The following is a 23,039-nucleotide window of genomic DNA, read 5'->3' as shown; positions in this document are numbered from 1 at the left end:
CTAATAAATACGCTGCTAAAAGGGGCACAATACACCCATTTCCATGGAGAGACGTACTGTATATACAGTGTGCGTAAAAGAATACACGCAACCGTCTACTAATAAATACGCTGCTAAAAGGGGCACAATGCAACATGTTGGTGTATGACAATTTCATACTCATTACATATGTAAGGAAAGCATTATAACGTGATGTTTTGAAATGTGACTCACAAAGCATACACGAACTCCAACAGATACCAGCTGACAACACTCATCATTGGAATGACAGGTGCACACATTTCACGATGTAGCACACAATGCTCCACAACCTGTGTATGTGCATATACAGGTGATTGATCAGGTGCGTGGAGACCTGCGTAATTTAAGCGGCAATTATCGGCGGGAAATATCGGCGTAAATTAGCAACTACATTGCGGGGAAAAATATACACCCCCTTGTTCATGGCGGGAGATTAACATATAAATATTCAGTCAGATGCAGGCCAGAATTGCTGCAAACATGTCTAACTCAGACGATTCCGCAGCTGAGGACGCTCTACAGAGAGCTACAGCAGAATCCCTGCTTGAAGCTTTGCAGAAGAGGGAACAGGAGCGGAGAAGGAGGGCTCAAGAGAGAAGTAGCCTGCAAGACCAAGCGGGCCCCTCACTAACAGGCCCTGTTCAACCTCCACCAGCTCCACAAGGGCCAAGCAACCAGCCAGAACAAGAGGTTGCATCTCTCCAAACAGGTGTGACCCAGCAGGTGCATGTTGAGAGAACTGGGGCCACCAGAAAACGAGCTGCAACATCTAGGGTGAGGACTGAGCAGGATACCACCACCAAAAAGAGAAACCCTGCATTTGTAGAGGCAGAATTAAGAATTTTAGTGCCCAGAGCATGCGAATGGATCGAATTGCCAACCAGGAAGCCGGGTGCCAGTGCAAGGAGAAACCTTTGGGAAAAGATCACAGAGGAAGTGAACCAGGTGTCACCAGTGGTCAGAGATTGGCTAGCGGTGAAGAAAAGGCAAGTGTGTTTGTCCCCCTGATAATGTCATATGTGTGTACATATGTTACATGTATGTTTTGAGAATAATAGAAAGGTGTGTTTGTAGATAGTGCTACACTTCAATGTCACATGTGAACACAACCATGTCTAATAACCCACATTGATATATGAAACATGCACCATTGGTGTGACGTGAGGTTATGGGCACAGTTCTGCTCATGTGAAGTATGTGAAGTATGTGATGGGACAAGAGAAAGTGTGTTTTGGAAAGAGTTGTTGTAACATGTTCCATATGATGCAACTGAAACAAGAATGAGCAAACTGTGCACATGTAGCTGGTGAGAAACTACACATCCCAGTATGCCATCCCATAGTTAAATGACTCCATAATAACCACACTGTCAAGCTATGGTGGAATGTGTAGTTTCACAACAGGTGGAGGTGCCTAATTTGGCCATGGATGATGTCATTTCTGCATAGTGATCTATGTATGTGCATTTAGTGGCCTAATGAATGAGATGAGACACTGAAATGCCTCCTAATGGAGACATTAATGTGTGTGTGGGACACATATGGCTAAAAAACATAAGATCACCCACACTAGGAAATGTAACGTAGTCATGATGTTCACTAGCACAGTGGTGCACATATCTCATGGTGATATTTGTATTTTTAAACTTGTAGGTGGACAGACTTCAAAACGACACTGAAGAGGAAGATGACTGACCGGTACAACCACAGCATGTCCACCGGGAGAGGTCCTATGCCCGATAATTTGGAGTATACCCCCCTGGAGCAGGACGCCTTGGACGTCATTGATGTGGCCGAGGTCAGGGGGATCTCCAATATGGACAGTGAGCTCCCGGCGGAGGTCTTTGATGCTGCTTTTGATGGTAAGTCACAGTAATGCATTGTATTTTGAAAGATATTTTTTAGTGCGTATGTGATGGTGACATTGTTTTCAATTATTATCCTAGCAGAAGCAGAAACCCAGGATGAACCGGCAGCATCTTCCTCTGCAGAGCCACAGGTGGAGCAAGTGGTCCAGCCTCCACCAAGACGACACCCCCAGCCCCAGCCACAGGAGACATGGGATGAGAGCGTGATGGTGATGCTGGAGAGGATCGAGCAGCAAGGGGTGGATGCTGCGCTCCGTCAGCAGCAGATTGGGGAATTTTTGGAGGATTGGAAGGCCACAAACAGGCAGCAGTGTGAGGCCTTCAACCGCATGAATGACACTCTGGCGGCTGGCATGCAAAGCATTGGCCAACACCTCAGCCGCCAGAATGACATTCTTGCGGAGCTGCTGACCACCGCCAGGTCCCTAAGGGACAATCCCCCATCTGCTGTCCCACCCCAAGCTGCTCCCCAACCTTCCACCTCTGCTGACCCTCCTGTGTCCACTAGGGGAAGACGCCGCAAGCCATCTGAGCCAAAGGCCCCTGTCCCCAAGGCCCCATCCAAAAGGGGGAAAAAAGGGCCCAAATAATGAGACCTGGTTCACTTCCTCTGTGGTTGGACCCCAAATGTTTAAATTGCACTGGACATCCACTTCCTGAGTTGGCCATCGATCCATTTTCGTGCCATGGGCATTAAAGTTCTTATTTTGACCTCTACAAATGCAGGATAAATTTTTGGTGGTGTGTATCTTGCTTAGTATTCACCCTGGTTGTTGCAGTACGTATTCTGGTGTCCCCATTTCTTTCACCATTGCATTTGCAGGGTAACACATGTTTGGAGATATGCAACCTCTTGTTCTGGCTGTTTTTTTATTTTTGTGTCTATTTTATTTGTTTATTTGATTTATGACATGAAAGTGTCAAATAAGCTGTGATGCTGAACAGCAAATAAATTTATTTTACCAATTAAAACAAAATTGTTGTATGTGTAATTTCTTGTGTGAAACAAATACTACATTTATGTGTACTTACTGACCAGGGTATTTTTGAACATTTGTTGAAGTGTGGTAGAAGTTTCCCATGTGTAACCCTCTCCATGGCCATTCCCATGTTCCTATCCAACTTTTCCCTGCTAATTAGTTTGTGTCAGCACATGTGCAGAGCAACTTAATAGGTGAGAAAGCAGTTTGTGTGCAGGTGAGGTAGCTCCTACAGTAGTAGGTAAAAGCAGGTCCAGAACAATGCTTTCCTCATGGAGTGGGTGAGGCAGACAAACAAGGGTCAAAAGGTACATTTGTGTAGTAATGCATATGTGTCCTCCCTAAAAAAAGATGTGTGAATCGGCCAAACATGAGAAAATTGCTTGTGAACAAACATGTATAACTTTTTAAATATATATGATTTTACAGTGTCATAAGCAGATGTAGGAATCCTTTGTTAGAGAGATGTGAGTGCAATAATGTGATTGGTGGCATCTTACATCCAGAGTGTAGTCAAATCCAATTCATAGCAGATCAGATAGTGGTACAGTTCTGTATTTTGGGTACTATACAAAGATTGTGTGCAAAATAGTGGGCATGGGCTTAAAACATTGCTGAAACATCCTTTGTAGGTGTTAGATGTGGTTTATGTTATTGTATCATAAATACAAAACCTATGTTTGTATTAGAGTGAACACGTTGACACATGTCGACTTGTGTAGATTGAGTGTGCTACTGTGTAAAGTCTATGAAAGCACGTAGTGAATGTGTATAACTGTTTAGCAAATACCTACCTTAGCATATATAAGCAGGTCTTAAAAAGATTCTTACCTTAAATTAAACAAACCTTTAAATGTAGAGAAGTATAGAAAGATAAGCTTCCAATGTGTTTGAGTGCTGTGTGTGGCTTGCAGGTAGTGAAATCATGGTTTTGACTTAATAGACTGCAGCATTGCTTATTACATTCAGGTGTATGTGTTTGAGTAGTAATCAGCGTTAATTAGCAAACCCAGGCGCACGCTGGCATGCGGTATCTGTAGGGGTGGTCTGAGCTGGCGGTTGGCGGCCGCCTGTTTTGTGTCCGAAATGAACGGTGCTTTAGGCGATCGTGCGGTAGTAGCACCGCTCATTTTTAGTGCACACCCCCGTGTACGCCCATATTTACGCCCATTTTCCCTCATTATTTCGGCCGCTCCCCTCATCACGCCCCTATGCCGCCCCCAATGCCCGTACACTCGCGTACAGGTTTTTTCGCACGTAGAGACCCGTCCGTAAGCGTTGTGTTGTGTTCGCGCCTGCGCATTAGCGAATGTACGCATGCGCAGATCATGAAAAACCCCGGAACGTACGCGTACGGCCCGGCCGCACCAACCAGAGTAAGGCCCCTAGTCCCTTAGTTTACCACAAGTGTGGGGGTGAATGTTTTTTTGTGTAACATATATTGAAAAGTTCCACTCTGAAATATAAGGGGTGAAATCTAATTGGCCTGTCAGGATCTGTCATAATCCCTATGGAAGGTCTGCACAGCTCAGATAACAATTTGTATAACACGTTAGACATTTCTAATGGAAATATAAAGGATAGTAAGAATAAGTCGGAGATGAAAAAGAAAGCACACAGCGATTAGCCTGTAAGGGCCTGTAGCTGAATGTATGCTGGTAAATCCATTTCACATGACTGGGCAGTTCTGCTGTAGAAGAAAAAGCACAAAAGAAAATAAAAATGTTGAAATTCTTCAATAGTTGGAGAGCCTCAGGAGATCTCTATTGGAAATCTTGCAACTTGTAGAGTACCAATAAATATCATACAGGGACATCCAGGCAACATCCACTGTAAGTCCATGTATATGCATCCGGTACTAGACAGTATCCAGTATCAATTGGGGGGGGGGGGGGGGGCAGGGAATAATGGTCAAAGGAATACATTGAGAGGAAGTTTGTCATTTAGGCCATGTGGTTTGATGGAATTTAGGCGATGAATCCAGACGACTTCTCTTTTAAGAAGGGCCCCATCTCTGTCACCTCTTCTCATAGTTTCTGGGATATGGTCCAAGACCATGTGTTTGAGATCAGTCAACCTGTGTGGCGCCTTGGCGAAGTGTCTGGCCACTGGTTGGTCATTTTCCTTCCCTGCTAAGGCCTTCCCAATTGCTGATCTATGCAAGGCCATTCTGGTCCTAAGAGATCTCACGGTTTTACCGACATATAGCATTTTACAAGGACATTGTATGATGTATACCACATGTGTGGTTTTACAGGTTACTCACACGTAGTCAACATTTTCATTTATGAACAGAATAGTCTGATCCAACATATGCATCCTAACATGACCATTTCGGGCTATGACTTGAACACAGGCACTATACAGGATCTGAGACTGATCGTTACATCCCATATTGACAGACTCTATATTACTTCCAGCATCAGACACTGTTGGATGGCATTTATCTGTTAATGAAATTTTAATTTTAATATTGTACTCATAATTGTCACACAATCACTATTGTCTGTTTCACATTCTTTTCAGGTGCTGCTCAGACGGCGCCGGACAGACGCTTCCGCAAGCCGCCATCATATATCTGAAGCTTGCGTTCCAGCGCCATGACGCTGACACGCAAATGACTCACCACCTATACACAGGCATCCGTCTTCCGGCCAGAGCGGCTTCCGGCAGCGAGCTCCCCGGCGTCTGAACGAACACGCCTCACGGTAAATTTTCACCTTATATAAGTTTGATGTATGATCACTGTTATTGTTGTTTCCTGCACCTTGACAAAGGGGCTAGTCCCCGAAACGTTGGACCGCTTGAATACCTCTGTTTTAAAAACCCATTGAGTGCCGCTGTTTGTGTATACTTCTATACCACCTGGCTATCTATTGTATCCTGAGGGCACCTGGGAGTTTGTCCCATAGAGTTGGAGTGCCAAGCCGCAACACTACCTCTCTATCTATCTATCTATATATATATATAGTAGGTTGGTGCGTTCGGCACTCCGGACGATTAGTCAATTTACCTTGGTGCCTTCCCAATGGTTTGTAGATACGTCCTGCGGATTCCTTAAGCTCTTGCATTTGAGCTTAAGAAAATAAGGCGGCACTCCAAGGATTTAAGTAAAGTATGAAAGGTTTTATATAAGCATGGTGATAATAAAGGACATCTACAACGACGTTTCAAGGCCCACTGGCCTTTTCATCAGGATGCCGTCCAAAGTGCAATGTGTGCTGTGCAAAAACAAGTTTTTGCACAGCACACATTGCACTTTGGACGGCATCCTGATGAAAAGGCCAGTGGGCCTTGAAACGTCGTTGTAGATGTCCTTTATTATCACCATGCTTATATAAAACCTTTTATACTTTACCTAAATCCTTGGAGTGCCGCCTTATTTTCTTAAGCTCAAATGCAAGAGCTTAAGGAATCCGCAGGACGTATATATATATATATATATATATATTAGAAGAATGGGTAAGGCGTCACTTAAGGGCTTAGAAGAAAAGTATTTATTATGAGGCGGTCATTGCCGTTTCGGGTGTTACCCCGTCGTCAGGACCAAAATGTGTTCCGGGTGTCCGTGAAACACTGCCATCTTTAGGCAGCAAGGGAAACTACATCTACGGATGGAACCCCTCTAATTCAGCTCCAGCGCTCACCAGAATGTCCCCGCTGGCGAGCGCTGGCTGAGACTGTGACGCGAGAGCGTCTCACACACATGCACGTCCCAGTCATTCGGCAGTGGGGATCTGAATCCCTGCCATCTCTGCTTCAGGGTGACGGGCAGGGTTGTGGTTGGTGCGGGGAGGAATCGGCGACCGATGGGGGGCTCCGTCTGAACCCAGTGGATGGCAACAGCAGCGGAGACTGGTGATTCCAATGCCAGCCCCAGCCTGAATGAGCGGGCTTACTAGTATATCATATACACACAGCCTGAAGTTTATTTCAGTGGCGTCACTACTGGGGACGCACTCAGGTGTCACCAAAATTAAGATACTTGCTCAGTGAGTTGGGCACTGCACTGTAACATTACTTGCACCGCCTGGCTACTTTCAAAGTGTAGCTGGCAGAGGGTCCAGATTTTTAGGGTCACCCCCCACAGTCCAGGAAGGGTAGCTGGCCCTCACGCATCCTGCCTGCTTCCTAGTGAGTGAGGTCAGGATTATGTTAAAAGCAGTCAAGACCTTTCTGCTCTGCAAAGGGACAGAGTGAAAGACAGGTATGGTGTCATTTAGCCCCTGTCCCTGGATATGCAAATCGCAGGCATTTTGCTGGAGTGACAATCCGGCCCTGCCCCCAAAGTGTTGTGCTTCAACTACTATTTTGGGCAGGTACAGTATGCAGTGTAGAAGTCGGCACTGCAGCCACAGCAACCCCACAAAGATTCTGGACCCCCCAAATGATGAAAACAGGGGTCGGAATATGAAGCCTCCTGTAAAGCCACACACCCTTTTTGCACCACAAGCTGAAGGCAGAAGTATGCAGACCCGCATAAAAACAGAAATCGATTTTTCAAATAAAATTTCTCCAGCTACCGTTTCCTCATTACATTGGCCTTGAGAGACTGCCCAGGTGATGCACTTTCAGAGCCTTTGAATCTAATACAGGGTTGATGACTTTTGTAATCTCTCAGCAGGAGTTCGGGGAGCAGGGCTTAAGCGTGCCGTCATTAAGCCGTGCCCCCATGATAGGGACTGACCCGATTTGCCGATTTCCTCAGAGGGGGTGGGGCTAAAATGACGCGATTATGCCACTTTAGCCCCTGCCACCCCGATGCGAAGATTGGCAGATCTGGTTATTTAAACGGCGAGGTGAGGGGGAGGAAGACGCGATCGGGGGTGGAGCCGGGGTCCCCAAGAAACAGGAGGGTTGCCCACCTTTACTGGGGGCCGGGTGAATGTGTTGTCCACGGGAGGAATTTCTAGGGGTGGAGGAGACCATGGACCCATTCTTATGTAGATGTACCTTTAATGTCAAAATGTATAAAACAATGTCTAATGCATCACACCTACTGCAGAATATTTTGACGGAACTGTGTAGCTCTTTCAGTGTTAGGTTGCTTCTCCCGCGATGTTCAATGGTGAGATACCGCAAGTCTTTCCTTCCTGCTGCAATTAGATTGTATAACTGTCATGGTCTGTAGTAGATCTTCATGTTTTTAGATTTTATATTGTCTGGACTTCTTATCGGGGGAGTAACTAGAACTTGTCAGGCCCCATAGCAACAATTTGAACGGGCCCCCCCTAGCATTGTCACGAGAAAGAGATGGTGTGAGTGAGAAAGGGTGTGAGGGAGAGATTGGGAAAGACAGAGAGTGAGAAAAAATGTCAGGGAGAAAAGAAAGTGGTTTGTACTGGCGCTGGCTGAAAAACACACTTAAGACGGTATAGTATTATAAATTTTACTAATGAAACCATATTAATAAATTTAAAATGAATAAAAAAATACAATTTTAACAAAAACTCTTTAGTTAAAAAGATGACTAATCGTGGGGCTCAGTATCTTCTTACACATTGGGGGTATAATAAGAAAGTTATAACCAGCTGAATAAAGGTAGATTTATATTACCATCCTTGTAGACATTATTTGTATTCCAAAGTTTTGGGTTTGATAATGACCAATTGTTTCCAGTGCTTTGTGTTTTAATGAGCTCAGGATTCCCTTGTAGCTCACCTAGGTATCCAACTCAGGGATTAAGCTGAATCCCACAGCGGCAGCTCGATTCCTGGATCCAAATATATGGTGTGCTGGTTTCAGGGAAAGATAGGTAGGTCTCTAGGATGGGTTACCCCTTCAGCTGGTCAATTGCTGGTGCTCAACGCGTTTCCCCGGTTCAGTAGATATCCGGCTTCCTCAGGGAGAAACAGAGGCTGAAATGGAGTGAGCATGGTTTTGCCTTGTAAGAGATTGCCCCTTTAAAAAAAATGCCCGGCTTCGTCCGGGCACCTCACACGGCCACCGAACTAGGACTTCATTACATTCTGTCCAGAGAGTGAGAGAGGGTGGCAGGGAGAGAAGGAAGAGAGAAAGGAAGTCAAAGAAAGTCAAAGAGAGAGAAAGTGTCAGGTAGAGAGAGAGTAAGATAGAGGCTGTGAGGGAGGAGAAAGAGGCGAGACAGAGGGGAAGGGAGAAAGTGTTGAGAGAAGGGTCCAGGGGGTAAAAAGAGTTGGCAGGGGGAGACAAAGAGCGGAGATGGCAGGGGAGAGAGAAGAGGTGTTGAAGGGGGATACAGGAGAGACAGGTGTGTGGGGTTAGAGGGGGTGTGGGAGAGGGGACACGGGAAAGAGAGAGGTGGAGTGAGAGAGGGGGTGTGGGAAAGGGGACATGGGAGAGGGAGGGGGTGTGGGAGAGGGGACATGGGAAAGCAAGAAGGGATGTGAGAGAGGGGACATGGGAGAGAGAGTCTCCCATGTCCAAGGTCTCCGAATACCTCACGGCCATCTCAGCCTGGATGACCCAACGCTTCCTGAAACTAAACATGGCTAAAACTGAACTTCTAATCTTCCATCCCCGAACATCCCCTCTTCTCCCACTATCTCCATCAGCATTGGTGAAACCGAGATCACCTCCACCGACCAAACGCGCTGCCTCGGTGTCATCATTGACTCCTCCCTCTCTTTCACCCCCCACATTCGTGCTCTCTCACAGTCTTGCCGCTTTCACCTACGCAACATCTCACGCATCAGACCATTCCTCTCCACTGACGCGACCAAAATTCTCATTCATTCTCTTGTCATCTCCCGCCTTGACTACTGCAACATCCTTCTCTCTGGGCTACCTCTCACCCGCCTCGCACCTCTCCAATCCATTCTTAATGCTGCTGCTAGGCTTATCTTCCTCTCCCACTGCTCTACCTCCGCCTCCCCCCTCTGTCTATCTCTTCACTGGCTCCCCATTCCTTTCCGAGTTCTCTTTAAACTCCTCACCACCACCTACAAGGCTCTCTCCTCCTCCACCGCTCCTTACCTCTCTTCACTGATCTCTATCCACACTCCCTACCGTCCTCTTCGCTCCATCGCTGACTGCCGACTGACCTCTCACCTAATCACCTCCCCCCACTCCCGTGTCTAAGACTTCTCTCGCGCTGCCCCCCTGCACTGGAACAACCTCCCGCCACCCATCAGGCTTTCTGATTCCCTTACCTCCTTCAAGCGCTCCCTCAAAACCCACTTTTTTTCGACTAGCCTATCCCTCCTCCTAACCTCTTTTGATCCTCCTATCCTGCCTCCGTTTCCCTCCGTTCCTACTTATCCTATTGTTTTTCATTCGTCCACCCACCTATTTTTAGTATGTCAACTCTTATGAGTAGGGTCCTCCTTCCTCACGTACTCACCCTACCTCTTTACCTCACCTGTGCTCCTGTCCTGTTCTTCCCTTCCTCTACTTCATCTTCAGTCTCCTCGACAATTTTGACACCTACTTCTGAACTGATGCTGATTTTAGTTCTACCAGCTATACCCCTATTCATACTGTATTTTTCAACACACCCTGTACGTTACCTTTTAATTTGTTTTTTCTTTGCTATGTACGGCGCTGTGGACACTTTGCGGCGCCTTATAAATAAACGTACTACTACTACTACTACTAGAGAGGGGGCATGGGAGAGGGGACACAGGAGAGGGGGTGTAGGAGAAGGGACACTGGAAAGCGAGAGGGGTTGTGAGAGAAGGGACATGGGAGAGGGAACACGAGAGAGAGGGTGATCCATTGAACTGCAGTGTCTCCATTCCTATGCGGGCATTCTGATGTGATGTCGGGTCTCCTGATGTGGCGCCGGCGCTCTCTGGTGTGGCGCCTGGTCTCCGAAAGACGGAGTCACTTAGGTATCTGACCTGATGCAGCAGCAGCGCTCTTTGATGTGGCACTGGCCTGGTATCCCATGCGGCATCCCGGCTCGTGTTCCGGGTCTCCTGTGCGCGGTGCAGGCAGTGGCGTGTAACTGCCGCTGAAGGGGACTCTGCCTGCGTTGCCTTATTGAAAAAAAAAATCTAGCAAAAAAGTTAAGGGGGTGCAGGGGATTGCTTGCAGGACCTTGTGTCCCCCCAAGCCCCGGGCCCCGTAGCAATTGCATCCCCTGCACCCTCCCTAGTTACTCCACTGCTTCTTATAATGTATGCTCTTATTATGCTATTTTACTCTTATCTGCACCTTTTCTCCATTGTGAGACGAATAAAGGAATTCTGTTCTATTTTATTCTATTCTAACGCCTATTATTCTAACGTTTGTCCACAATTACTTTGACCATAAACAACTTAAATTAGATCATGGACCACCAATCCAGGGCACCCCTGCAATGCACCCAAGGCACCCCAGGGTGCCACAGCACACAGTTTGGGAACCACTTGGTTAGATGCTGTCAGTCAAAAGGTCGACATATGTTTTTCACATTTTTTTGGTCCCAAATGTCGACACAGTCGACATGGACACTGTATCAGTGCACTCTCCATGCTACGCTCGGCACACTATCATATTCTCCCTCCGCGTCCTAGTGGACGGTAGGGCACGAAATATCGCACATGTCGGCAAAACCCCCCCCTGAAAAACCCATGTCGACATTTTGACTGTCAACCTTCCCAATGTCAACCTAATCCTTGTGTCGACCTTGTAACCCCGTCCACCTTAGGCATGTTGACCTCTTGTCTATGTCAACTTAAGACCTGTCAACATTCAGTGGTCAAAGCAATGTATGTCAAAATTCGACCTAACGACCATATACCAGTACGCAAAGTCGGTGCGACATGGGGGGTGGGAGCTTGATATGGCCGCCGTTGCTGAGTCCAGGGGGGATGGGGTGATGCTGCCGCCAAGTCCAAGGGGCATGCTGCCACCACCGAGTAGGACTTCAGTTGTAGGGGATGGGTGGGGGGGGGGGGCTGCTCTCAAAAGCCGCCCTCCAGTGGCATATGCCTAAAGCTGCCTAGTGGTGGCGCCGGCCCTGCCAGTACGGACGGTTATGATTTGCCTTCTGTTTACAAAAAGGACAAACTAACTGAACCACAGGACGAATATAAATATGATCCATTTTTCGAGTTTATTAGGTGGATATTTTATGCACACTGAGATCACCAAAGTTTAATTGACAAATAACATTTCAAAGCAAAATAGAATTATTCAATTAATAAATATCCCCTCAAACAAAAGCATTTCCACTTCTGATGAAGTATTGTCATAATTAGCCGTGGCCAAAAAAAGGTAAACAGTGCGTACTGTATATTGAACAACAAGGCCTGCAATAGTTAATTAACATGATACAATTGTACATATCTATGTAATAGATTATTAGGCAAATAAATAACTGATTTATGGAGAGGTCCATTTTTATTTCGATCACATGTAAATTATCTCAAAGAAATCTAGAATTTTTATAGATTTATACATTTGTAATAGTAGTTACAGTTGTAATGACCACATTTGGACATAACAGTGTAAAAAGTGTTGAATTTCCAATGGGGTAAAATGTGAGGAAATTTGCTGGTGTTATGTAGGAACAGAAACCTCCAATAGTAGACAATACAAACTGGGCTGTGTTAAATGTTTTAGATGTACAAGCATCACCTGCGAACAGAAAGATACAAACATATTAATACAAGGTGGTTTGTCTTAACACAACCATGATTGATAACTTTTTGGCAGTGGGGGACGGCTAGCAATGGTGGTATGAACACAACAAGACATTGATCTTAAAGTTATTCCCTTCAAAAAGAGATTATACTGGATTTTATAGTCTATATCAGTGGTTCCCAAACTGTGTGCCGTGGCTCCCTGGGGTGCCTCGGGACACTTGCAGGGGTGCCTCGGGTTGGTCATCCAGGACCAATTCAAATTATTTATGATCAATTATTTCTGGACAAAACCAGTGCTGGTGGCTGCCAATCATAAAATGTGTACAATCAGAACCAAATCCTGCCCTTTACCACATAACTGAACCTAAGAATCACATATAAACACAATCTACTTAATTTGATATATATTTTTTGGGGCCTAGGGGTGCCCTGGAAAAATTCTGATACTCTAGGGCAGGGGTGGCCGAACCGGTCCTCGAGATCTACCAACGGTCCACATTTTCCAGATCACCCAGCTGGTGCACAGCTGAAGTCATTACTAACTGTCACATTTTCAAACATGCCTCATTCGTGCCTACTATAGATCCACAGGTTGCCTGAAAAACATGAACTGTTGGTAGATCTTGAGGACAGGTTTGGCCACCCCTGCTCTAGGGTGCCGTGATTAGAAAAAGATTGGGAACCCCTGGTCTATATAATAAAAGACTATCGCGGCTCATTACCTCTATGGGGGAAATTCAAGTGTTGTGTGTGCCGATGGGCACTAGATGGTGCCACTGGCTCTGACATTACTGTTATGTTGTTGAGTCAATGTGACGGGTTGGGAACTAATAATGTATAATTCTGTATTATGGGCGTGATTCTGGTTGACTGGCTAAGCAGCAAATAATTTGCAGCTCAGCGAGCCACCTAACTGAGCAAATGCCCACCCCCTGCTGCCGTCCCAGCCACTTTGCAAATGGATGTTTTGCATAAACATTCATTCGCAGGGGAGCGTCTCGGGCGACCGTTCAATGATTTTTCCTCTGTTCGCAAATATAAGTCAATATGAGAATGTGGCGAACGTCCGATCTGTGAACTGCGTTCGGATAGGGATTTCCAGCGTTTTCCTTGATGTACCCACCGTGTTAATGTCCCTATAAGAAATGCCCCCTGCTTGCCTCCATACCAGTCCCCCCGCCCCACATGAACGCCTTGGCGACTGTGCAAGTTGCCGAAGGTGTCCGCATAGCAACCCTGAACTTGTGAATAAGCGCAGAGTGCAAACATAGGTTCCCAATGCGAATACATCGCGATTGATCAGATCAAAATCAGGCACTAAATATACTTATAGGATTGTATGTTGATGATGAGTCATATCATTTCGTAACAATGACCGATATCGTTAACGGAGTGGGTGCATTTATGGAGTGGGTGAAGTCACTGACAATATTGGCAGATTGTTCAGACGACAGGGGTGGGAGAGTTGTTAAAGATATCGAACATCCACATTAGATGATATGCACATGATATCATAAACAATATCGATCCAAATCGTTAATGATATATCACCCAGGATGCACCCAACATATGAGTCCAGGTTGTAATGGATATTCTTGATATCTGGACCGTTGGGGTACAATGTGGACTGAAATTGGAACCATTGCTCTATTGTCAACATTATCTCTCCTTTAGAAAGTTATGCACCCATTCAAAATATCCCTCTGCATACAAGCTGGTCATCTATCTATGTATAATAGTGTTTATTATATACAGTGATATGTACTAAGGGTAAAAATGTGCCATTTTCTGAGTTCTCTGAGAGGGACCCAATCAGGTTCCTTCCAGCGTCCCCATGGCACCACCATCAGATTGCTCAAGCACAGGAGGACTCCCCGGTATTCAACCCAGAGGTCCCTGTGTTCACAAATGGGATGTTCTTGCAATTCTAAGTGCATTTCTAGGAGATAATACCATAGAGTTCTGAAATCACCGCACAGGTCATCTCTGGGAATACACAGGCCCGAAGGCCTCTACCATTGATCTGTTTGTCCCACATACCTTCATTGTTATATTTCTTCTGCATGTATGTTGTTATAAAGGCTGCAACGTCTGCTCGCCTCGATTCTGACAGACTTTGGAAAATATTATTCAGTGCAGTTATCCTGTAAAAAAAGAGATTCCATTATAATGTGCCTATTACATTGTTCCGCACACACACAGTGATGGCAGCCATCTTGATAGCCTATACAAGACACTGATTGTCAAATAAGCTGTCTGGTGGAAATGTTCATCTCAGCTGCTTTCAGGAATAAAATGATCAAGTATTCAAAGAGGCTTCCTGAGCAACCCTAAGGCCACCCTAAGGTGAAAAAACTCTTGGCTACTATCCAAAACAACGGGATTTAGTGACAAATCTATGATCTGAGCCGTGTATTTCTGGTGACAGTGAATCTAAACACAAATCTAAAGACAAATGTTTGATGTCGCTAGCCTATGAAGGATGCACAGAGGTGGATTTTCAACAATAGAGCCTATGTGCCTGCCTAGGGCACAGCAGGTCCCAAGGGGCCCCATAAAGATATCCTGGCTGTCCAAAACATTCCCAAGGGCTACTACTGCATGATGTCATAACCAAGGCCGTAACTAGGGTGAGCTAGGGGGTCAGACAACTTGGGCGCTGGATAAGGAGGGGCATTAAAATTAATATGTGAAGAGCCTGCCGCCCAACTCAAAGTTCCTATCTTCCCCTTGTTGTGGACTCCTGTGCCGCCACTTAACTTCTTCACCAAATGACCTTGCCCAGGGTACCATGAATCCAAGTTTTTGTCCTGTTATGACATCACATGGACCTGTCCACACTCCCAAAGTCCATTTGATGTTCTTTGATATAAAAAAAATATTTGGACACACAAAATGGTTTCATCCACCGTATGTGGGCAGTCAGGTTACTTTGAATGTGACACAGATATTAAGCTTCTTCCAAAAGACCTAGAACCTGGTTCAGATTTGTTAGTAATGCCAATGTTCACGCCGCTGAGCATTTATAGTACACTTGAGTTACAATGGTACACTGACACTTGGAGGTACACTGACACTTGGAGGTACAGAACTATGGCACACTGACACTTGGAGGTACAGAACAATGGCACACTGACACTTGGAGGTATAGGACAATGGCACACTGACACTTGGAGGTATAGAACAATGGCACACTGACACTTGGAGGTACACTAACACTTGGAGGTACAGAACAATGGCACACTGATACTTGGAGGTACAGAACAATGGCACACTGACACTTGGGGCTACAGTAAAATGGCACACTGACACTTGGGGCTACAGGACAATGGCACACTGACACTTGGGGCTACAGGACAATGGCACACTGACACTTGGGGTTACAGGACAATGATACACTGACACTCGAGCATACAAACAATGACACACTAACGGTGTATCAGAACAATGATGCACTGTGATCCCTGAAGTCCTTTTCGAAAGGGTCACTGACACCTGAGGTCCTAAAACAATAGCACACTGATACCTAATGTCATTGCTCTATAGGGCAATGTTTCCGAATATTTTGCCTTATGGAGAACCTCCTTCCCTCCTGTAGTATGATATGAAACATTGGGGATTAGATTTAAAAGTTAAAGAGCACCATAGGTTATGGACTTGTAATCTGATGCTGGATGCACAAGGTCTCCGAGAAAGTAGTATCTATGGCATTCTGCTGTGGGATTACTTACATGGTCGTAAACACTGTGCATGGGATATCCATTGGTATGTCACTCAAGACCGTGGAATTGATACTGGTAAACAGCACTGAAGTATTTGTGATTAAGTCCTGGGCCATGGATACGGAGATAGAATCCAGTTGGATATACAAATTTTCTGCAGCAAAGCGTAGCAAGATGGCTTTTATTTTTGGGGTTAAGACCTGAAATAACATCAAAAACGAGATTAACTGAAGTAATGGGGACATTCATCAAACTCTCTTGTGTAATCAGACGTTTGTTTGGCAAATATTTCATTTGTGTAAATCTTGTTTTACTTCATAATGTTACAGGTGAATATTCCGACCTGTGATGAGAAGGAGATCAGACTGCTCAAGAAGATGGAACCAGAGGCAAAATTCCCAGTATATTGGGTCAGCACAGCAGAGATTGCGGTGGCATTGTATATAATGGCGGATCTACTGCACGCAGAGGCCGCCTGTACTGGGGTCAGCAGATCAACTACCCCCAACTAGAAAATAAACACAGAAAAAAAAGGCATTAAATAATGTTACAAAACCTAATTATACATATCCAGAATCATTTAGGTCATTTTTTCCCCCCAAAATCCGATGAGAAATTGGCATTTAAAAAAAAAAAAATACATAACTAGGGGGTCTTTTGCACCCCAAACTCATTTCCATTTGTTACCATACTTCCCTACCCTAAGTAGAAACAGCTCATGGAGTGGCAAAATAATCCACAGCATTATCACTCTGTCTCCCTACTTGGTACTGGGTCTGGGTGATAGATAGATAGATAGATAGATAGATAAATAGATAGTCAATAGGTCATCCCCAACAGGTAGACACAGAGGAGTAACTCTGGGATGCAGTGGAGTCACCTGCTGCCGGGCTCCTGCTCCCATGGGGGCACCTCTCCTCCCCTGTGTGTTTGAAACAGTTAATTGAAAGCCATCCATATCACTTCTGTGGCTGACCGCCTCCTAGCAGGACCATAGATACCTCACATTCTCTTTATTCTAAACACACACACACACACACATTAACAGTATATTTATATAAGGTTGGTACGTGTACGTGGGGGGCACCAATATTTATCTTGCCTTCAGGCAACTGGAACGAACTTAAGTCACTGGGTAGACATTCTATATGTCGACAGGGTCATACACCCCCCACAGACACACAAACACACACACACCATCTAGATTCAAGATAATTGAATCTGATTGGTTGCTATGGGCAACATCCCGCCTTCAATAGAAGTTCCATCTTAGTAAATTTACCCCTTAGAGTGCCTGATTCAGCAATGAATGCTGCTGCCTTCGTTCTCGCTAGCAGAATCGCAACTGTGATAATAGGGGTAATTCAGACCTGATTCCTGGGCTGCTGATCTTTGGAAATCAGCGATCATTTAGTTGCTACCCCGCCGGAGTGAAATCCCACCCATGTGTAAGGCTGCAAATGGCATTGCAGCATTGCCAACATACACAAATCCATTGGCATCACACTGACCTTCCGGTGATTTCTGTAGGGTGTGCAGTGGCTCAGTAGCCAGGGACTTATTTGGAGGCTGCGAAGAGATGGGCTGATAAGGGTTCCCCTGCATGTAATAGCACCGCCAGAGTTTTTAGACAGCCATCGATGCACCATCATCTCCACTGGCTATGCATCTGACCACGCAGGCCACTTCCACTGACACGCCCACGCCACTCCCATTACACGCCCATGTGGTTAATATTATTATTATAAGTTTATTTAGAAGGCACCACAAGTGTTTCGCAGCGCCGTACAAAGGAACAGTACAGGGAGACAAAACAGTATTAGGTACTTGTGGATTATCACAGCTCCCATCGCATGCCATATATAGTGGCATGCGATGCGATGCGATTTTTACCGATTTTTGACGTTTTTTGACAAAATCGTATGCAATCGCATCGCATGCGATCGCATCGCATGCGATTTGATCGCATACGATTTTGCACTGAAAAGCATCCAAATGCATTGGAATTAGTATTAAACATGTTCAATGGCCCCCAAATGGCATTTTTGAGGCTGTACCACCCCCACTATCAACGCGAACCCGAAGCGTGGCGAGCGCAGCGAGCCCGCAACGGGCGGCGGTACGCGTCCTACGACCTTTTCATACCCCCACTATCCACGTCGGCGTGGAGATGAGAATAGAAAGTGTGGCGAGCGCAGCGAGCCACCGAGCCCGAAGCGTGGCGAGCGCAGCGAGCCCCGCGAGGGGACGCGGACACCTGTGAAGCCCGTGAGGGGACGCGTATACCTGTGCTGCGCTCGTCACACTTTCTATTCTCAACTCCACGCCGACGTGGATAGTGGGGGTATGAAAAGGTCGTAGGACGCGTACCGCCGCCCATTGCGGGCTCGCTGCGCTCGCCACGCTTCGTGTTCGCGTTGATAGTGGGGGTGGTACAGCCTCAAAAATGCCATTTGGGGGCCATTGAACATGTTTTATACTAATGTCAATGCATTTGGATGCTTTTCAGTGCAAAATCGTATGCGATCGCATGCGATGCGATTTTTTCGCATACGATGGCCATCGTGGCAGCCGTGATAATCCACAAGTACCCAGTATTACATTGAATAAATAACACTCAGACCACCACCCATACACTGCCCACTGATCGACAACTCCATTTCTGCGTTCTCACACGCAATGCCACCTTTGTGTGTACAATCAGGAGAACGCATGCACGCATTTCAAATAAAGTATGCAAATGCACTGCATTAAATAATGACCCGATTGTGCCAACATCGGCATCACATTCAGTTAACGTCCAATTGATATTGACTGTGAATGGGCAGTTTGTACGTTCATGCAGCTGACCATTAATTGGTAGATTGCGCAGGCGCCAATGTACTCTAATGATGCCGGAAAAAATATATGGCCTTTGATAAAGCCATCCGTGGATAACGAAACGCGTTAGGCGGACACCTCTCTACTAAACCTGTGGATTACAATATCGATATACCAACCCTCGTTTGGACCAGCTCTCCAAACCTTAACAAAGCACTGGACTTTCAAAAGGGACACCACCACCTGCAAATTTATTTGAGCCCTCCATTCCGTGAGATGTGTGCCACCTTTCCTCACGAGGGGAGTTTATAACATCAGGCTACAACCAGGTATATGGACACCCGCCATTCCAGCAACTTATGAGAGAGCAACTTCTAGGAACAAGTGAGACTGTGTACCGATCCTTTCCACATTCAGGTTATACGTAGAGGTGATTACTGTCACACTGACTGTTCCTATTTATTTTTATTTTTTCATATTTTCATATTGTGATTTTATTGTCATGTTTTATAATGATGTGATTTATTAAATAATAATATCAATGTAATACCCAATCGGTCATTTATCAATTTTAATTAGTTTAGCGCTCCACCACACACTCTTTTTTCCAGGAGCTGAATGGATGCCTGTGTGCGGCATCCATTCACCTCGCGGATGGGGGCTGGTGCACAGGGGCTGGGGGCAGCCCAACAGCTTACCTTGGTACTTGGCTGCCCCCAGCGCGGCGATCAGCGATCCCAGTGGGGGTGATCGGGGTCCGGCGCTTGGAGATGATGTCATCTCCAAGCACCGCCTCCGTCTACATTGTGGGTAGGCACCGCAGTGTAAACGGTGAAAATCCCAGATCCGACCTGGCTTGGATCCATGTTCCAAATGCCGAGTCGGATCCGGGATTTTTGGTGTAAAAGGGGTATTAGTTGCAACACTTTCCAAATCTCACACCCCTGATTTCTCGACACTTTCCCTGTACTCCTCAATGCCCGCTGACGAAACGCAGCCATTTCTTCTTCAGAGAAGGTTTTTAACACGGGCCCTTATTCTGATTGATGCGGATATTCCCGCATTCTTACGGTGCGGTCCGCACGCCACGGTGTTTTTCCGCATGCGGCCATCGTCCGTAGAAACGCCCACGTGTCCTCCGCATTCGGACGGACTCACTCTTTAAGAACAGGGCGTGTTTACGGACGACATACAAATCATGCGTGTGCGGGAGAAACACTCCGATTCGTCACGGTATTACAGAGTATTACAGAGTATGCTCGGGAATACCGCATCCGAACGGGAGCCAAGCGGTGCTACCGCACGTAAGCGGAGGATTTCCGCCAAACAACCCACTATGAAGTATCTTCTGCAATACATCACATGACCCACTTATTCAATTACCTATCCTCATAAACTTGACTGTGACATGAATATAAATAAATGTGTTTACTTTACCCAAAATGTGTGGTTTCATGAGTACATGTCAAATACACATGTGTATTGTTAGTATTAATATTCTGTCATGTCCATTGTTAGCAGTTTGAAAGTGTCTGACAAGTACAGCATATGTGGGTGTTTAGTACGGGTTCCTTGAAGCAGCAATGGTTTCAATTAAAGCACTGACAAGCGTCCTATTAGTGAGTAATGAGTAAAGGAGTAGATTCTATTGGGTTCAGGTGTTAATGGTTGTAGTCATTAGGCGTACGTTCGCCTACCGCATGAACGAGTGGTGTCCGCAAAGCAATAGTACACTTGTGGACACCGCACATTTCTGCCCTTTTTTCATCGCGTGCATTCGGAGTGGTTTCCGAATGTACGCCCCCCAACATAAGTGTACTCCCCCGTGTCCGCCCATGTTTCCGCCCCGTTTTGCCCACTTTGAAACTACGCCCATGTGTCATTCCGCATGACGCCCATAATACGCCCCTATTTCCCGACTGATAGCGGCGAACAGTTTTGGACGGGATTTGGCCGAACTGGTACGGAGTCAATGCGTGGCACATGCGCGTAGCGTTCTCCACGCATGCGCAGACGTCATAAAGACGCGATCCGTAAGTACGCGGTAAAGTCCGCATCAATCAGAATAAGGGCCACGGAGAGATTAAACAAAAAATTCAACAAGACTCACCACATCTATGTTGGGATATATGTCGAAGATGTTACCCCATTCTGCCAAACTGATTAGTGACCCAAAATTCTTCTGCAGCAAATCTCTAGAGCCCAGTCCGCCACTGTTGCAAGCAGAACCTAGATACAGTAGAAATGTTTTGATTTTACACATCAAACTTGTTAACAGTTGTGTTCTGGATATTAAGTTGAACCCATACAAGTTGTGATGTCATAGCGGGACCTGCCTGGGGAAGGTGACATTGTGGGCCCAACCTGGCCCTAAAATAAAAGTGCCATTACCTTTGCTGTACCAGATAGAGTAGATCAGGGGTCGACAACATTTTGTACTCCCGCTGCTGTGAAACTACACATTCCAGCATGCCCTGCCACTGTTTTAACAAGCTCTTAATGCATACTGTATCTGTAGCAAGGCATGTTGGGAAGGGTATGGCGGACTGACAGTTGGGTTTCCGGTGGTCAGTATCGGACATCAGAATCCAACTGCCTGTGCTACGACAGAAGGGTGAGCACATCAAAGCCCCTTACGAGGGAGAATAGCCCCTGTAAGTCTTCCCTTTGATATTCTCGGATCCCCTTGCATCTTATAGAGTGGATGCGGTTGGCACTGGCAGTGGGGGGGCGGGGTTTGTTAAATGGGGCAATGGGCGGCGTTAAACTGCTCGCTAAGTAGCGAACAACCTCTGCTTAACGAGTGGACCAGAATCATAATGTGTGAATTCAAAAAGAAATTACATTTGTTCTTTTAAAGAGGAGTTAACTCAACACCATGCATATTTTACTGAAGCCCAGATGTACATAGGAGAAAAGATAGCCATATAACATAACAATATTCTAATATTGGATACAAGGACAATGGCCCTTATTCTGGTTCACTCGCAAAGGCATATTCCTTCTCAAATAGACAAAACCATGCTGCACTGCAGGTGGGGCAGATGTAACTTTTGCAGAGCGAGTTAGATTTGGGTGGGGTTTTACTTCAAAGTGAGATCGATATTGTAGTGTAAAAATAAAGCAGTTAGAATTTTCACCCAAATCTATAGGTGGGTACCGACGCATCCATTTGCTTTCACTTTTGATTCGATTTCCCCTCTCCACCACCTTCTGATTTTTCCTTTGATTTCCCATTCGTTTTCACATTCGATCTGCACTATAGCATTCGTTTCGATTTCGATATCACTGAATTTACATTCAAGGTGCAGTGTACACATTCGATTTACTGGATCGAATTCGATATTTCCTTGGCTGCACAGTCTATTTTTCTTTTCGATACAGAGAAAACGGGAGCGCGCATCGAATCAAATGCCAGTCGAAAGTGTCCGAAAAAAAACATTTGATTTCAATTAGGTTTCAATTTGATTTTGCGTCTATAAGCAACATCAAATCGAAAACAGGGAAAAATTGAAGCGTGTGTACACAGCTTAACTCTGTCTGCACATGTTACATCTGCCCCCCCCAGCAATGCACATGGACGGGGCAGATGGTCGAAACTCTGTTACCGAATGAAAGAATTCCTCTGGTCAGTAAGGCATTTAAAGAATCCTTAACTCCAATAGGATATGTGTAAGGAAGCACTTTGGCATTACTTAAACCTGCCGAGTACTTCAGAATAACAAGATGCAAACCCAGCATAGGCACTATTCATAAATGAACCATCATAATAAAAATTGAATAAAGAATGGAAACACTATGGATGGAATCAATATAGCCGTTGGCTGTAATTGCAAAGCATGAATAAGGGGAACATTTACTATTAAATATTTGCGGCTACTTCCCCCAAAACACCAGTTTTCGGGGGTTAGCCCCAAATATTAAGTACCCAATAGGGACCACAGCAGGAATCTCCAATTCCTGCTGCGATCCCTCCTGCCCCGCTCGTAGCCGCATCCCCCAGCCGGAGCCAATGTGATTCTGCCCAATATCAGGCAGCATCACAGTGGGTCCATGGCTTACCGCCAATCTGAGATAG

At 45.7% G+C, this 23,039-nt stretch overlaps 1 protein-coding gene across 1 annotated transcript in view; it reads right to left on the bottom strand.

The window, feature by feature from the left end:
* Nucleotides 1-11,881: 11,881 nt before the first annotated feature.
* Nucleotides 11,882-23,039, bottom strand: part of LOC146020035 (uncharacterized) — a 50,145-nt gene continuing 38,987 nt past the window's right edge. The window contains exons 28-32 of the mRNA XM_083152795.1: nucleotides 21,072-21,190; nucleotides 16,485-16,649; nucleotides 16,151-16,341; nucleotides 14,460-14,563; nucleotides 11,882-12,411 (exon numbers count right to left, since the gene is read on the bottom strand). Coding sequence (XP_083008921.1) covers nucleotides 12,227-12,411; nucleotides 14,460-14,563; nucleotides 16,151-16,341; nucleotides 16,485-16,649; nucleotides 21,072-21,190 — 764 coding nt within the window. The 3' untranslated portion in view covers nucleotides 11,882-12,226. The remainder of the gene's footprint in view (nucleotides 12,412-14,459; nucleotides 14,564-16,150; nucleotides 16,342-16,484; nucleotides 16,650-21,071; nucleotides 21,191-23,039) is intronic.

The sequence above is a fragment of the Crinia signifera genome, chromosome 7 (genome assembly GCF_055691185.1).
Source record: "Crinia signifera chromosome 7, ASM5569118v1, whole genome shotgun sequence".
NCBI classification, from domain to species: domain Eukaryota; kingdom Metazoa; phylum Chordata; class Amphibia; order Anura; family Myobatrachidae; genus Crinia; species Crinia signifera.
The sequence above is the reverse complement of the archived record's forward strand: the minus strand, read 5'-3'. Positions and strand labels throughout refer to the sequence as shown.